At 41.3% G+C, this 15,994-nt stretch overlaps 1 protein-coding gene across 1 annotated transcript in view; it reads right to left on the bottom strand.

The window, feature by feature from the left end:
- The window catches only part of zc3h3 (zinc finger CCCH-type containing 3), a 62,334-nt gene that overhangs the window by 45,071 nt on the left and 1,269 nt on the right, over positions 1–15,994 (bottom strand). The window contains exons 2-3 of the mRNA XM_073476941.1: positions 13,397–14,858; positions 12,647–12,819 (exon numbers count right to left, since the gene is read on the bottom strand). Coding sequence (XP_073333042.1) covers positions 12,647–12,819; positions 13,397–14,858 — 1,635 coding nt within the window. The remainder of the gene's footprint in view (positions 1–12,646; positions 12,820–13,396; positions 14,859–15,994) is intronic.

Here is a 15,994-nt window from a genome sequence, read left to right as displayed (position 1 = left end):
GGGAGGGGTGGGAGGGACACATGAAAACACTGAAGCTAGGTTTATACTCGACGTAGTGTCACTCAGTGCTAAAAATTACATCCTCGTGTCTTTCCATTGTGCACCAATGCTTTGCAAGTTATTGCAGGGTTCGGTCATGGACCTAGCCGAAGTAAACTAGCCGAGCACCAAGTGATATGTCAGTGATTATTACTGTTACCAGACAGCAAGTATAGCCATGTTGGATAATGATGTTCTTCCGGTAACAGCCCATTAATTCTCGCATATTCACAGAATATTTGGTTGGTTCAGTCCCCCTCTGGTGTTTCGGAGAATACTGCAACGAACACCACATCGAGCATAAACATCTTTGCGCATGCTGTAGCTCGCGCACCATCTGCAGAAGCCTGAGTGTAAACAAAGCTTGAGGGTTTTTAGTGGTGTGGCGGTGAAAGGAGGGTGAGGGGGTGGAAGCCTAAATGGAGGGAGAGTTGGGTAACATTAAGGGGGAGGGAGAAAGAAGGACAATTCCAATTCATTACAACTTGTGTCATATTTTCAAAGGTTTGGCCATCATTACTTTCAGTTGTACTCACCAAAGTAATTGCTGAGATCTGCTAGCACAATCAAATAGTTTGTGTACAAGCATTCAGTTCATCTACATTATCTGGAGGCATAAGTCAAAGTTAACACACCAAAAATGTGGATAACACTCCCACAATGCAAAGGAAAAATTGTGTATGCAAAATGTCTTGTGCAATACTAAACTGAACTGTAAGTCGGACAAACGGAGCAATGTAATGCCATCATTGGCTTTAGGAATTTTTTTAATACTTTTTAATATTTTGGAGACCAAAGCAATACTGCCCTATTGATCAATAATGAAAATATGTATTTTTGCATGCCCAACATTTTCAAACAGCCAACATCAGTTAAACTGCTAACAAACTCAGTTTAATTTATGATGCACTTAATGCAGTTTTCTCTCAGAATATTAGACCAAAGATGGAATGAATCCCGCAGTGAGACTGTTTCAAAGTTTCTCCTAATATAATTTAACTTTTAAAAATAGATTAATTATGATATCAACTGTATTATGTTTCATGTCTGTATCGTATCAACAATTTGTATTCTTGCTGCAACAAAAAACTGTTTTACACTTTGTTGGCTACAAACTAAAAGTGAACCCTGAGTTGTAATAAAATGGAATTCTCTTTTAGAAGAGTGAAGGGAAAGCGAGTGGTTGACAGGATCAATCAATCATTCAGTTTACACCCGTCTATCATGTCTCTGCTGAAGAAACTGCTCCACATTTGTTCCTAACACTGACAACATTATTCCTAATGGTTAAATCTGAGCGACACCTGTAGGGAGGTCACGCTGGGCTTAAGAAGCCTACCCTCTGTCTTCAAGCGGGAGGTCAGGGACGTAAGGGAAAGTCAGAGGTTTGCATGCCAATCATTGCTGGAGGCACACAGTTAAATACCCAAGGGGGCCAGAGAGAGTGGACAAAACTTAACTTTCCCATGGTAGGGATAGAGATGCAGAGAAAAGGAAGGAGAGGAGGGGATGAGGGGTGTCAGAGAGAGGAAAGGAGGTACTCATACAGGAGGAAAAGGAGTAGTAGAGACTGGTGGGGGGGATAGTAGAGGGTCACTGAATAACTCAACAAGACCAGAATAGCTACTTGGGGGGTTCGGGTGTCCAGGCTGGTATGACTGAAATGGAGAGTGGGAAAGGCTGAGAAAAAAAGTCAAGAAGATGAGCGGTCAGGTTTCTTGTCAGCCTGGGGCCCTGACCTGGAGCCTGGCTCTGAGATTTGGATGGAGAGCCAGGTGGAACGTGTGGGTTGGAGAGGGCATACGACTGAAAGGGGGACAGGAGGATAGAGACAGACAGAAAGACAGAGATAAAAAAAAATAATAAATGTTAGGAGCCATACAAAATTCACTAACATTACAGGAATATGGGACTTGGCCTCTTACTGGCTCCACCAACCTACTGAGACTTACAGCCAAGACATTAATTAGGGGAATACGTTTAATCCCTGTGGGTGGGGAGGAAATAGAGAAATAGTGATGGTGCGGTGAGCAATCACAGAATGTGACTACTGCAGATAGAAGAACAGAAAGAGGAATAGTGTGGAAAGTACTGATAATGGCTTGTGCACCGTGGGTGTGTGGCCAGTTTGACCTCTGCAGCGATGGCACAACAACATACATCTAACGCCTGGACATCTCTGACCTGACCCTCTAAAGCACTGAGCCCAAATTGTGGCCGACAAAGTGGGAGGACCATCATAATAGACGCAGTATTGGCAGATAGGTGGGTGATGTATCTACATAACCGTGTCATGATATGAGATCCACATTATCTAGCTGAGAGAAATAAGGTGTGAACACTTCTATCTGCTTGGACATGATGTGTGCTCATCCAATTATTTTCAATGACTATGTGCAAATTGCTGACATCCCAAAATTATCAACACATTATTAAATGTTGAAAAAGGAGGAACTTTATTCCACCTGACCTGATGTGAAAGAGTAAAATATTTCTACAGGGTCAAAAGAGAATATCGAGATAACGAGCATCAAGCATGGAAAATCACAACAAACACTGACGACATATTTGTGTTTTTCTTTTAAAGGTCTTTGAAACTATCATTTCAGATCTTACATATTTCCCAATAACATTAAACGCACTACATAGAGTTTTTAACTGGTTATGTGAATAACTAACATTGATGCATCGATATAAATTGCATAAGCACAGGAGACCACCAGTGAAAAGAATGGCTGTTTCCATGATGTTATTATAGCTCTTCTTAATGTTTGTCACCGCGTCAATATCTGAAAATCAAAACATGTAACCTCGATGTATGAAGAATACCATCAAGAAAAGTTTACTTTGTTCCAACATCATCGTATTCCAGTGGCTCTTATATAACCACAAATAGATGCATTATTTCATCACTATGCATCCTGCAAACAGCTGTGTTTGAAAATAAAAACATGGTATCAAAAATAAGCTGCGTCTTTCTTTTACTCATTTCCAAAACAAACGCACGCAGTAGCCAGATCAAGATCTTTGACAACAGGAGGCGGTGCTACTCATACCACTGCTGTTCACAGGGGCTGCCAGAATCAACAAAAATCTTGTAGCTGCTACAAATATTAATTACCAAATAAAGTTCAAGGTGGAAGGCTGTGTGTAATTTCATGTAATGATTTGATAAATCTTGATTGACAGTGGCAACAAAAGCCAAAAAGCCAACCAATGACATTTTGATTCAAATTTTGCTTAACTTCTTCATGCAGCACGGAAACAGGTGACAATTTTTCCTTACTGAGCCCTGCCCATGTCAAAGCAGTGAGGACAGAAACTCATGTGAAACAACCCAAATTTAATCCATCACTCAGAGTAAAAATCTAAGTGACAAAAATCATCATCTAATTGATCATTTGTCACCAGGCATCTAGAGCTGTCCCTGATTACACAGCTAGAATGATAACACCAACCAAAAAAGGAAAACAAAGAGCATAAACTAGAATTTAATCCACAGTTCAATTTAGGATCTGGTCCTACAGTCAACCCCATTTACAAGAAGATTTCATTACGTGATTAAACTGTACAGTACAATTTATAAACCTCCAAGAAATCCCCAACAAGACCCTGAAGTCATAAACCACCCCCATGTCAACAGCCTTGCCCAGTGCCAAGATAGTCCTGCCTTGGTCATAATGACCAACCGTTGACCACCACCACCCCCACCCCCACCCTCACCCCCATCAGTCACACAATCCGTGTTCTACCATGTGCCCATACCCGTGTCTGGGGGGGGGGACCAAAATAATTAACATGCTCAGCGCTCTTCAGACTCTGCTCGTCTTCCCACGTAAACGGCAAACCCCCAATGATTATTATGGTAACACGTCAGTGCAGACATATGGAGAAGAGCTGGGGGGGATAGGGTTACTGTCGTAGGGTCGGGGGTACAGCAGGGTGAGGAGTGGGCAGCTATACCAGCATGCTCTCCAGCTGACAAAAGGTGAAGATTTATGGAGAAGCTGCAAACGGCTCCTGACTTTCTTCTCCGTTACCAAAAGTGCTTTATGTAACAAGACCAAAACCACACAGAACTGAGACACAATGCTTAATACAACTGAATAACAGTTCAGTTTTGCTCCATGACTGTTAAGTCTAGTGTGTTTTCAACCTTGCAGATGTCATAGCCTGGGCTCCACCTTGTTGGAAATAAAGAGAGGCTCAGTGAATGTAGGAAGAAAGTATTATATTATGAAGTATAACAGGGTTGTCAAGATTACTAAATCGAAATGAGCTTTAAATTTTGATTATGGAAAGCAGGATCAGCAATTTTTTTGTTCAACCTTGCACTGCAATTCGGTTTGGTACCAAAACCAAAATAATACACCTTCTATACTGCCTGGCCAAAAAAAAGTCACTAACTGGATATAACTATGCAAATAGGTCAGAGCCTTCCATTAGATAATTATCGCAGGGATTAATATGTTTCAGCTGGCAACTAGTTATTTAACACTAACTAATGCAGTGAGTAACTTCTCATTTCTTAAATAACCATGCTGGAAGACATATCCTGTGGTCGTGGAAAAGATGTTACTCTGTTTCAGAAGGGTCAAATTATTGGCCTGCACCAAGCAAAGAAAACAACTAAGGAGATGCTGAAACTACTAAAATGGGGTTAAGAACTGTCCAACGCATTATTAAAACCTGGAAGGATAGTGGTGAACCATCATCTTCAAGGAAGAAATGTGGTTGGAAAAAAATCCTGAATGATCGTGATCAGAGATCACTTGAACATTTGGTGAAATTAAATCGTAAAAAATCAATAGTGGAACTCATGGCTATGTTTAATGGTGAAAGTAAGAGCATTTCCTCTGGACCAATGGAAAAAGGTCATGTGGTCTGATGAGTCCAGATTTACCCTGTTCCAGAGTGATGGGCGCATCAGGGTCCGAAAAGAGACGGATGAAGTGATGCACCCATCATGCCTAGTGCCTACCGTACAAGCCTGTGGTAGCAGTGTTATGATCCGGCCTACAAATCATATTTTCCAGACGTTAAGGGAAGATACTTGTTTGGTACAGACTCCAGCAAAAATCACATCATCATCATTTTTATAATTTTTTAGCAATGATAAAATGCACAAATTACCATTCCCACTAAAATTGTGACTTATATCATGATTGCAATATAACATTTTAATATGTTTTCATTCAGCCTTAGTCCAGATTCATACCCCTATAGCGACACACTGTAAAGACAACAACACTTCCTACCCCAGCCAAGCCATTTACCAATAAATGGCACAGGCATTGCCTGCTATGTGTTCTCAAATAATTAGAAGGGCTCTGCTTGCGTCCTGTTAGGTTTCTGATTTATTCAGACAGCCTGGCACATGGGCCACTCCTCTGGATACCAAGAAAACATTTACCTCCTTAACTGGGAAGGAGTCATAGTCATCTCAGGCTAAAGTTTCTGGACTCAATGGTATTGATTACACATTTCAACACATGCCGTTCATCCCCTCTCAGTTCAGTCAAAAACACTTAAGACTGTTGAGACATCTAGAACATGTCAAACAATTAGTCATTTACATGTTTGGTTTATAAAATGTCAGAAAATTATGGGGTAAATTGTAAATTGTTGATCAGTGTTTCGAATAGCCCAAGATATCCTCCCAAAATTTCTTGTTTTATCCACAACCCAAAGATGTTCAGTTTGGTGTATTGGAGAAGTAAAGAAACCAGAAAATATTCACATTTAAGGAGGCAGGAATCAGAACATTTTGACAGTTTAATTCTTAAAAGTTACTCAAACCAATTAACTGATTATCAAAATAGTTGGGGATTAAATTAACAGTTGACAACGAATCGGTTAACTGTTGCACCTCTTTATGATTTTTTCAGGAAAATACTTGAACCTGTTGAGCAATTTCAAACTTTTTCAACAAAACTTTTCTGTACATTATCATCGGACCAAGTTAAGCAAAGTGTTACAAGTGTTGACAACAAGTGTATGTGTCCTCAAGGCCAGCGAGGTCCATCTGCATGTTGCTCTCAAATGAGACAGAACTTTAATTATGGCCAGTTGACAGTTTGATGGGGGTCTGTGGAAAGAGGAGGGGTCTCACAACACAGAAGGGGAGGAGTTACTCATGAGGGCATACTGTAGGTCTGGGGGCATGCACGGTTCTCTGGGTCCTGGGAGGTTAATTAAAATGCCAAATGTTACTGTGTACTGTGGCAGAGAGCTATACTGAGCCCGTCCTGCACATGACACCATCTTACAAGAGAAACCGAATCATTCACGGAACCCAATAGCCATAGTGCTTATATATAGGCACAAATGCATGAGGGGGTTCAAGCTATTTTTTTCCTCCTAAGTGCTAAAACATAAACCTTTGTACCTCTCCTGTTTGGCTTAAACCATTATGGCAAGGCAACAATTCTGGCTGTATGATTTGTTTGCTTGTGTGTGGGCGCACATGTTTTGTAGGGCACGTGTGTGTGTGAGACAAATGGTGACAGATATAAAAAGAATGGAAGAGAAAGGAAAGCACAGACAGAGAGAGAGAGACGGCGGTCCACCTGTTTGACACAGAGAGCCTGAGAAAGTGCAGAGGAATGAGCAGAACGCCAGTGTGTGCATGGTTGTGTGTGTCTGTGCATTAGGTGGAGGACCACAAATGTGTGTGTCGTCCGACTGATGATACTATGGGAGCACTGGGGAATGGCATTCAGAGAACGGTATGTAGAAAAGCAGCTGATGGGACAATCACACACACCAACACACACACACACACACACACACTGACAAACAAACTATTAAAATCATTTGACCAATAAAAAGTTCTGAGAAATATCAGCACACACATACATTTGATATAGAGTGACGGCTTCAGTATGCGCATAGCAACACCAGCTGTGTGCTGTAATGTCCAAACAAACAAATCAACAGTGAGTTAATGTACTCTATAAAGGTGCCTCTGTGTGTGTGTGTGTGTGTGTGTGTGTGTGTGTGTGTGTGTGTGTGTATGTGTGTGTGTGTGTGTGTGCGTGCGTGCGTGTGGGGGGGGGGGTGAGTCAGTGAGAGGACAAGTGGCTGCGGTGTGAAGGAAAAGTGGGAGAAACTGGAGCAAGTGTGAACCAGAGAGTGATGCAAATAAACAAACAAAAATAAACAAACGTGTGTCTACCAAGCTGAAGTAAAAAAAGGACCGGTAGTGCAGTGCAGTCCAAAGACTTGGCACTGATATTTTCATATTAACTTAAATAAATATCGTACATGTAACATCTTTAGGCCCAAAAAAACTTTTCTTACTTCCTGGACAGTAATACGGAGATACAAGGTATTCACCCACTCACAAAGAAGTGGGGACGTTTTAAGAACTTGAAGCATTTTAATGATAAACTACTAAGAGGACTAATAAAAATCAGATTAGCAGTTTTGTAATCAAGACTGACAGAAGACAAAATGTGAGGTTTGAGACAACTCACAATATGTGGCAGTAAGAATGCATGAAAGTGCCAGATTCATCCATCACAACTTCCCGTGAAAGACTTATTTGAATATCTTCATTCTATATAACCTAAAGTCCTACTCTTTTAGAAGGTTTTCTTTAGTATAACACAGCTATCTTAAAACTGTAGTAAGCAACAGGGCAACAGGCGACAACAAAATTATTTCATTTGTGAGAAAAAAAATCATCACTAATAAACAAAGCCAAAACAGTTTACATCTTAAATCAATAACCACAAACCTATTCCAAACACATTAGTCAAAAGGTGATTTTGCTGCTGTGTGGTTGAAACATAATGCACAAATGAATTCAGTTAATTAATGACTACTTTAATATGTGATCAGTGTTCAGCACAGGCTGATCCACTTCATGAAGAACTTGATACTGGACGCTTCTCAATATTACACAGCACGGCTGTTTGTTCATCGTATCCCATCTGTGTTTGCATGTGTCCATACATACAGCAGTGTGTACATAAGTGTGTACATACATATCACTGGAGAAAGTGGAAAATGTCAGTGAAAGAATGGCCTTCATGCAGAGCAGCTCCTATGATTTATGGGTGAAATAAATGGGATCACTGTAGGCACGGTAACAGGATCCCTGAGGGAGGGGGTGAGGAGAGAGGAATCTTTTGTGGTGGTAATGGCTCCATGGTATTGGGGGGTGGGTGGGGGTGGGTGTGGGTGTGTGTGTGTGTCACAATACAGGTCCAAGTCCTGTTTGAGTGAGACATCCATGAATTTTAAGATGTATGAGACACCAAATCAGAGAGGATTTTACAACTTCACATAGTTTTCACAGCAACAATAATTTAATTCTCTGTGTTAACTGTAAATCTATAACGTGCACTTGAACGTATTTCATTTATCAAAATCTACTACACTATCATCATTAACATAAACCAATTATATAGACTCCAGAACAAAGACGAAGGTTACATTTATTTCCAAAAACAGTTGTAAAATTTGCAGAGATACTTCCTGGTTCAACCCTGACCAACTGAACAGTATTTACTGCATGTGCATACGTTTTTCAAAATAACTTAATAAAATATGTTTTTCTTATCATATCCGCCAAGGAGGTTATGTTGGTTGGCTGGTTGGTTTGTCAGCAAGATTACACAAAAACTAGAAAACAGATTTTAACAAAACTTGAATGGAGGCGGATCAGAATAAAGGGACGGGGCCAGGGCATTTTCGTTAAGAATTAATGCATGGATCTGGATTTTTTTGAAAATCAGGCGTATTTAGGTGGCTGGTATCTCTGAGTGAGCAATGTAACCTGCTGGAGTCCCAAACTCATGCTGTTATACTCTTACCACCCAAAGGTGGTGCCCAGAAACATTCTGAACACAGCAAAATATTAAGAAAAAAGAAAATAAAGGCAGGGCCTCTGGGTACAGACACTGCCACACACGTCTAGTGGGTCATAAGCGATGATTGACAAAGATTATTTTTACATAGGTAAATCCTGCATATTACCATATGCAATATAACACTGTCTATAGGACAAAACTCCCTGTGTACAGTACAATGTGGTGTAAAGAGTTGAAATAATTAATTGACTTAAGTCAAATAAAACAAGACGTGTGAAAGTCACCATGAGCTTTAGGAAACTGTAGCAGGCATTTTCACTACTTTCTGATATTTGATAGTTTAAAATCTTTGACAGAGGGTCTGCGACCCCTTGGTCGTCCTCAGAGTTAATGCTGCCACAGTTTCTTTTTTCAGGAATTGTTGTTTGACTGAAAGATTAATGAGAAAGTAACCCACAGACTAATCAATAATGAAAATAATTATTATTTTAAGAGTTATAACATTTCAATATATCGACTTGCTGGTCACTTTAAATATTTTCAGGAAGTGATTTCCAAATTCAGATGAACTCATTAAGTTCACATCTAGAATAAGATTATACAGAAAATGCATGCAGTCTGCAAAGTGATATAAAGTACTGGGCTTAAAAAAATGTCACAAGGCATATTAGCAGAGCAGCGAGGACAGCCACAGAGAGGAAAAAGACTGAGTGAGACTGGATGAGAGATGGTGAGGGAGGAAAGAAACCAGAGTGAGATAGAGACCTAGAACGCTCCAGAAGCCGGTCACATGGGGCCTGAAGCCGCACAGCTCAGCACTCTTCCTCTATGTATTCCGTCCATTCCTGACATTTATCTGCTTTATTAGATTATCTGGGCTACATGGCTGTCTCCGGGCACATGCATACGCATATAGACAGACACACACACACACACACACACACACACACACACACACACACACACACACACACACACACACACACACCTCGATTCATTACAGCCCTTAACTGCTTACTTAGGTTTATGCACTCTTTAAATTAGACCACAGATAACCGAGCACCTCAGAAAACACCCGCCCCCCAAAGGAGAGGCTGAAGCCGGCCATTGAGGGGGAAATTAAGACACATTGTTTGTGAGTGTATTATCATGCATGTGTGAGTGGTCATAAGGTTGGGTTTTTAACGGGCTCATCTATAGGGACTCTGCTTCCCATCATTAGTAATTCAATTTGCTCTTTATTAGCAGCTCTTATCGGAGGCACAGACGGCTACGAGCAGCTTTCCTCACTCCATCTTCCTCCGCATTCACCCCTGCTCCACCTTTCCTGTGTCTCTGATTCTGAGTCTCCGTCTTTAATTAGAGATGCATGTGTTCCTGCTGTAAGGCCATTCAGGTTCCCCACATGACAAAAGAGGAATGGAGGAATGATGAAGAAGAAGAAGGGAAAGGGGAAAAGGGTGTAGGAGGTGTGAGAAAGGACACATAAAGTTAAAGAATCAGAAAAAGAGATGCAGACTGATAGACGCAGAGCCATAGAAACGAATAAAGCCTAATGTTAATAGTGATGGCTTTTCTAATGTCTTCTGACTCCATTGAGTATGGGAGATTACACCAAGATGGGCATGAGGCGTGTAGGGTACGCGCAGAATGACCGGAGGGTTGGAGGGGCAAGAGGAGGGAGTGAGGGGGAGAGAGGGGCAGGGAGGGGGCTGTAAAAACAATGATTGCTTTCCATCAGGTTAGGCCTATATTCTACAGTTCGTTAAAACAATCCAATTTGCAAAAGGATAATTATGCATTAGCTCCTTTTTATCTACTGGAGGGAGAGCAGTGCCAGGGCTTGATAGCAGTGGCGCTGCCTGCCTCCACCTCTGCAAATTACCCGCTATCGGCACTTGTTCGCCATCACGGCTGAATTGGGCAATCAATTAACCTCCCCCCTCCTCCTCTTATAGTCTGCCTGTAAGCCTCTCTCATGACAGCCAGCAACACAAAGCCTTGACAAGGACAACATGGATGTGAGCTGCTGCCCTCTTCTGGACATAGCTGGAACAGCTGCTGTCAGAGGCACAACTGTAGGGCCAATTATTTGGAAGCTTTGTCCCAATTTTATTCTACAGACCAATTATAAGCAGTTTCAGGTATGTAGTGTGTTGACATTGGAAAAAGGAAGGAATACATTTTGCAAAAGAAATAAAAGAAGTATGCGGTGAAAAAATGGTTTTTGAGGGTGCTGTTTGTATATACATTTTTATCCCACAAAGGGGAATGGAGTAGGTAAAATAAATCACAAATGGAGGCGCTCTTTTCTCTTTCTCTGTATGAATTACCATTTAAAAAACACAGCTTGATTGCCCCGTCAGCACATGAGTAACAACATTTTCTATTAGTACAAAATGGTAAAATACAGTGATTTCTTGTGAACTAACTCCAAAAACAATGTACTACAATAATTATCACATACAGTATTAAATACTGTATTCTACTAATATGTAGCTGGCAGTAGTCTGAGAACACTGGGGCACAGGTGGTGCAAAACTCACACATGTACTGAAGGGAGACACGGTGGCATGGTAGAAAGAAATACAAGTCAACCGGAAAACCAAGCAAGAATCTACAATATCTATAAGTTCTGTTCGGTGGAAGTAAAACAAAAATCAAGATGAAAATATTGCACACAAAGACTTTGTTTGAGCTAAAGAGCTCTCTGATGGTGATGTTTTGAGGTGCAGCTGGCAGATATAAGAGGTTATATAATATGGCATCATGCACATGATCCTGCCATCTGGAAGAGGCAAGATAAAGGCTAATCCTTCCATACTGCAAGAGTGTGTCCTCTGAGTGTGGCTTCTATGCGCAAGAACACCAAAACTGATCAGTGAATCTCTGTTTTCTTTGTTTTTAAGAGTTAAATACTAAATCATACGAAAGCAGACTACAAAAATGTACATAACAGAGCACAGACAAAACCTCTTTGGCAGAGAGCATACAGTGACAGAAGACAACATCACTTTGATTGGATTTGTGCCATATTTGGCACAAGCTAGTGGACAAAGTGAATGTGTGAATGGCTGCATTCATAAAACACAACACATAAATCAAGACAAAGATTTTGTGTAATTACAGAATGTATTAACCTGCCAGTTTCGCAGGATAACCATTGAAATGAAAACAAATATTATTTACTGCTAATACGAATTAATAAAAAACTATATACTAATCACTAGTCTAATTGTGACCAATTTCTCCCCAGTGTGATGGAAATGTATGGAGATCCTGCAGGACTAGTGAACTGTTTGGAAAGGCACCTGTACAGTTTTTGAATGCTTGATGGACAGCTGGTGAGTTTCTGGCTTAAACAACTTGTCACAGTCCCACCAAATGGTCACAGGGTGTTTAGTAATTATTTTAAGTAGTGAGGTTGTTGTGGGTGAGAATTCAAGTATTGAAGTATTTAGAATGTTTATCTGCTGTGCATCTTACTGTATAGTTGTTGAAATCCACATGCTTGTAAGTAGGGGAGAAGAGAAAGAATATCAAAAAGATGAATAAAAATTGACTACATAGCTACAGCAGTTCCATAACTATCCAGATTAGATATGTTCCCTCTTAAGTATGATATGTAATTTTCCATGGATGAGCATTTGGTTGACAGTAGTCACAGCAATTATCCAAAAAATATATGACAGAAAAACTGCGTAGAATAAATGCTCTTAATGAAGCTGTACTGAATAATACTACATAGCAATAATCGTATACTATAGTCTGTTGTGTGTGCTCCTTACTTGTCCTTGAGGAGGTGTGGGACAGTCGTCTCAACTTGTGTCTACCAAAAGACACAAGCTCCCTGGAGGGTGTCCTCCTGACTGCTATGGGACTCCTGATCAAGCGGTGCATCCGGCCCCGCGGGGAGTACTTTACTGCTGATGGGCTGATCCCCCTCTCTGACCCACCTCCACTGTGGTCACAGAACAAATGGCAAAAGAGAATACAGTGTAAGCAGTCACACACTAAATGCTACTATGACATGATATGATATAAAGAAATCTATTTAAAGGGTAACCAATTTTACACATTAAAGCGTGTTTACAGAGTACTGGACTTCTACTGCATATGCATGAAAAAAAAAAAATCAGTGGATACGTTGCATTGTGGGTAATGTGGGCACCAGGCTTTGAAAAGGAAGAAGCATGTGTGAAATAAGAAAGCCGATATCTCTGGTTCTGCTGAACTGATTTTGATCGTTAGTTTTTAAACTGTCCTGATGAGTCCATCAGTGTTACAGAAGCGTGATGTTAGACCAGTGGACCGCTTTTCAAAATGCAGCAAAACAGCCTTTATACTACTTTTTTCACATATGCAGTAGTAGTAAGTTGGCAGACTTCTCCTTTAATTCATGCACTATACACAATAGTCTGACATACTCTGCTGCCACCTCCTGGCAAAAAACAGTTACACTATATGAATTAAAAAAACATAATTAGAGAAGTTCTCAGAACAGAAAGTCAGTACTACTAGCTACCATCTTTACTTACCTATTAGCAGACTTCCTGATGATTTTCATCCTGCTGCGGAGCTTGAACCCACCAGGGGAGGAGGAGGGTGTAAGGGCAAAACGCTGGGTTCCAGACGGGGAGCTAACAAGCACTCCTCTCACTCCTTTGTTGCTTTTTTCTGATGTCCAGTGGAAGGCAGATCTACGACGACCCACTGCTGCTTCTCCCGTCGCTGCTGGCGAGGTGCTCTGACCTCCAGCCTTCCAACGGTAGCGGCTACTCAGTGTGGAGTTGGTAGAGGAGAGGATTTTTATGTTAGCAGAGGGGTTGGAGGCTGTTCTGACTTTCTTGATGGCCTCTCCCTTCTCCTGAGCTCTCTGGGAAAGAGTCATGGCTTTGGGCGATAGTGATTTTCGAGATGTTTTAGCTTGGGCCCCAGAAGAAGAGGAGACCCATTTGTACTTGGAGGTCCTGGGGGCTACAGTGACTGGGCTTAGCTTGCGAGGTAACTTCTTGGCAGGGGTTCTCTTACTGACTGTGAGTAAGGGGGAGCTTCCACTGGCAACTCCAGCTTTTGAGACTGACGTTGGGGAAGCAGTCACAGCTTTGCCAGTAGGTGAGGAAATGGAGCCAGCTTGTTTAGGCTCCTCTCCTCCTACATTCTGGCTCTTTATCCAGGTGAACTTGGATTTTTTCATAAAAGATGAACCGATTTGGCCCTGGCTGGTGTGAGATGTGGGGTTAGTGGAAGGTTGTTTTGATACTTTAGACGCAGCAGCGAGTGGTGGAAGAGTAATACTAGTTGTGAGACTAGCTGGAGTTGTTGTTTTAATAGTCTCTTGACTCTCAGTGCTGGTTTTGCTTGGCAGGGAAGGTTTGATCTGTTCTTGAAGGCTGCTATTTAAACTGCTCGAGGTGCTGGTCTTGACTGAAGAGAGCACTTCTGAAGAACCACTGACTTTCTTTTCTAGCAGTACCACACGCCTGCTCTCAGCCCTCTGCTGTAATTCTTGAGTCTGTCTTTGAGGCGTTTCATGTTGCAGACTAATACCTGTTGAGCTTGAACCTCCTTTTCCATCAGCTGCTCCCGTTTTTCTAAGTGCGTCTGTCGTTTCTCCCTTAATCCCTGTGATGCTCTTTATAAGTCCTTCTCTCTTCTGTTGAGAGATCCCTGATGATAAAGTGGCAGTTTTGACACAATCACTCCCCTCTCCTCTGTTGTGGCTGGGCAGTGAGGTGCTGTGGGAACTAGGCTGATGAACAGAGTAGGCAGTAGACGCTGAGGGATGTCCAGCAGAGGACTGTGAGTTCTTGTTTCTCAGTGAGTATGTTTTCCTCCAACCTGCATGGCTCTGAGGAGCATAGAGTCTACCTCTGGAGCTGTGAGGATGGATGACAGATGTGCTGTGACCTTGGGCTGATGTTGGAGCTTCAGGTTGCCTCTGTTCAACTCTTGAAAATGGGGTGTCACCATGGACACTCTTGTGTTTATCGATGAGATCTGAGAATTTAAAAATAAAAGTTATTTAGTTGCACAATCAAAACAAAACAGAAACCATGTAAAAGAGCCGTTTTACCCAACAAAACATATTCCTCAATTTCCTTTAGTGGCCTTTAGACACATAGATAGTTTTGGTTCCACCTCCAAACGTCATCTTTTTAGAATCAGTGTGACTCTGGATATTCCAAACAACATGCTGCTAACAGTTTTTAGTGCGACTGAAGACAAGTGATAAATTATCGGAAAAGCCTGAATAAGTCAATCTAGACACTCCAGATGCTCTCATACAAGCCACAAGGACTCAATGAAAGGTTTGATAAGAGAGAATATGAAAGAAATCTTGTGCTTGGCACCTTGCACTAAGCATAACTCAACCTCTGTGCTGTAAGGAGATAAAACCACCACCCTGACGAAAACTAAACCCACAGCAACGTCTAAACAGCGAGTTAATTTGCTTCCATCAGGTCGGAGGTTTTATCTCCTTTGAGGTGGCAATGAAAGACTCAGAGTTTGTTTTATTTGAACCCAAACTGAAGTTCAAACACCATGTCTATAAACTGCTTCAATCATGTTTCTTTCAACTGAGAAATACTGCAATAACCAGAACATTTCTCTCAGTTTGACTCAACTTGATTTCTGTAATTCCCATTTTACTTGCCTTAATCAAACTGACCTGGCACAGCTTCAGTTTGTTCAAAATGCAGCAGCTGGGCTCTTAAATAGGACTAGTCAGAGATCCCACTGATTTTCCTCACAGCACTGGTTGCCAGTCATGTGCAGAATGTATTTTAAGATTATTTTAGTTATTCACAAGGCACTACATGCCTTAGCACCAGTGTACTGACCCCTTACACTACTGACCAGCCTCTCAGGTCATCTAACCTAAGGTGACTGCTCTGTTGCTGTCCGGGCAGAACAATCTTCTCCCTCTCATCAGATCAGCTTAGTCTGTCAACTGTTTTAAAGACGTTTAGGTTTTTGAGGCCGGCTTTTCTATGACTTTGAGGCTTGCTCTGTGTCCTCTGAGTGTGTGTATTTTTGCTGTCTTTGTATGTGCTTTTGTATTGTATATGCTCTGTGTTTGCGTGGCTGTTATTTATCATTTCTCTTGTACATTGATTTTTGAAGATTGAAGA

Source organism: Pagrus major, chromosome 11, assembly GCF_040436345.1.
Source record: "Pagrus major chromosome 11, Pma_NU_1.0".
Lineage (NCBI taxonomy): Eukaryota > Metazoa > Chordata > Actinopteri > Spariformes > Sparidae > Pagrus > Pagrus major.
Note: the sequence above shows the minus strand (reverse complement) of the source record. Positions and strands in the feature narration are given on the sequence as shown.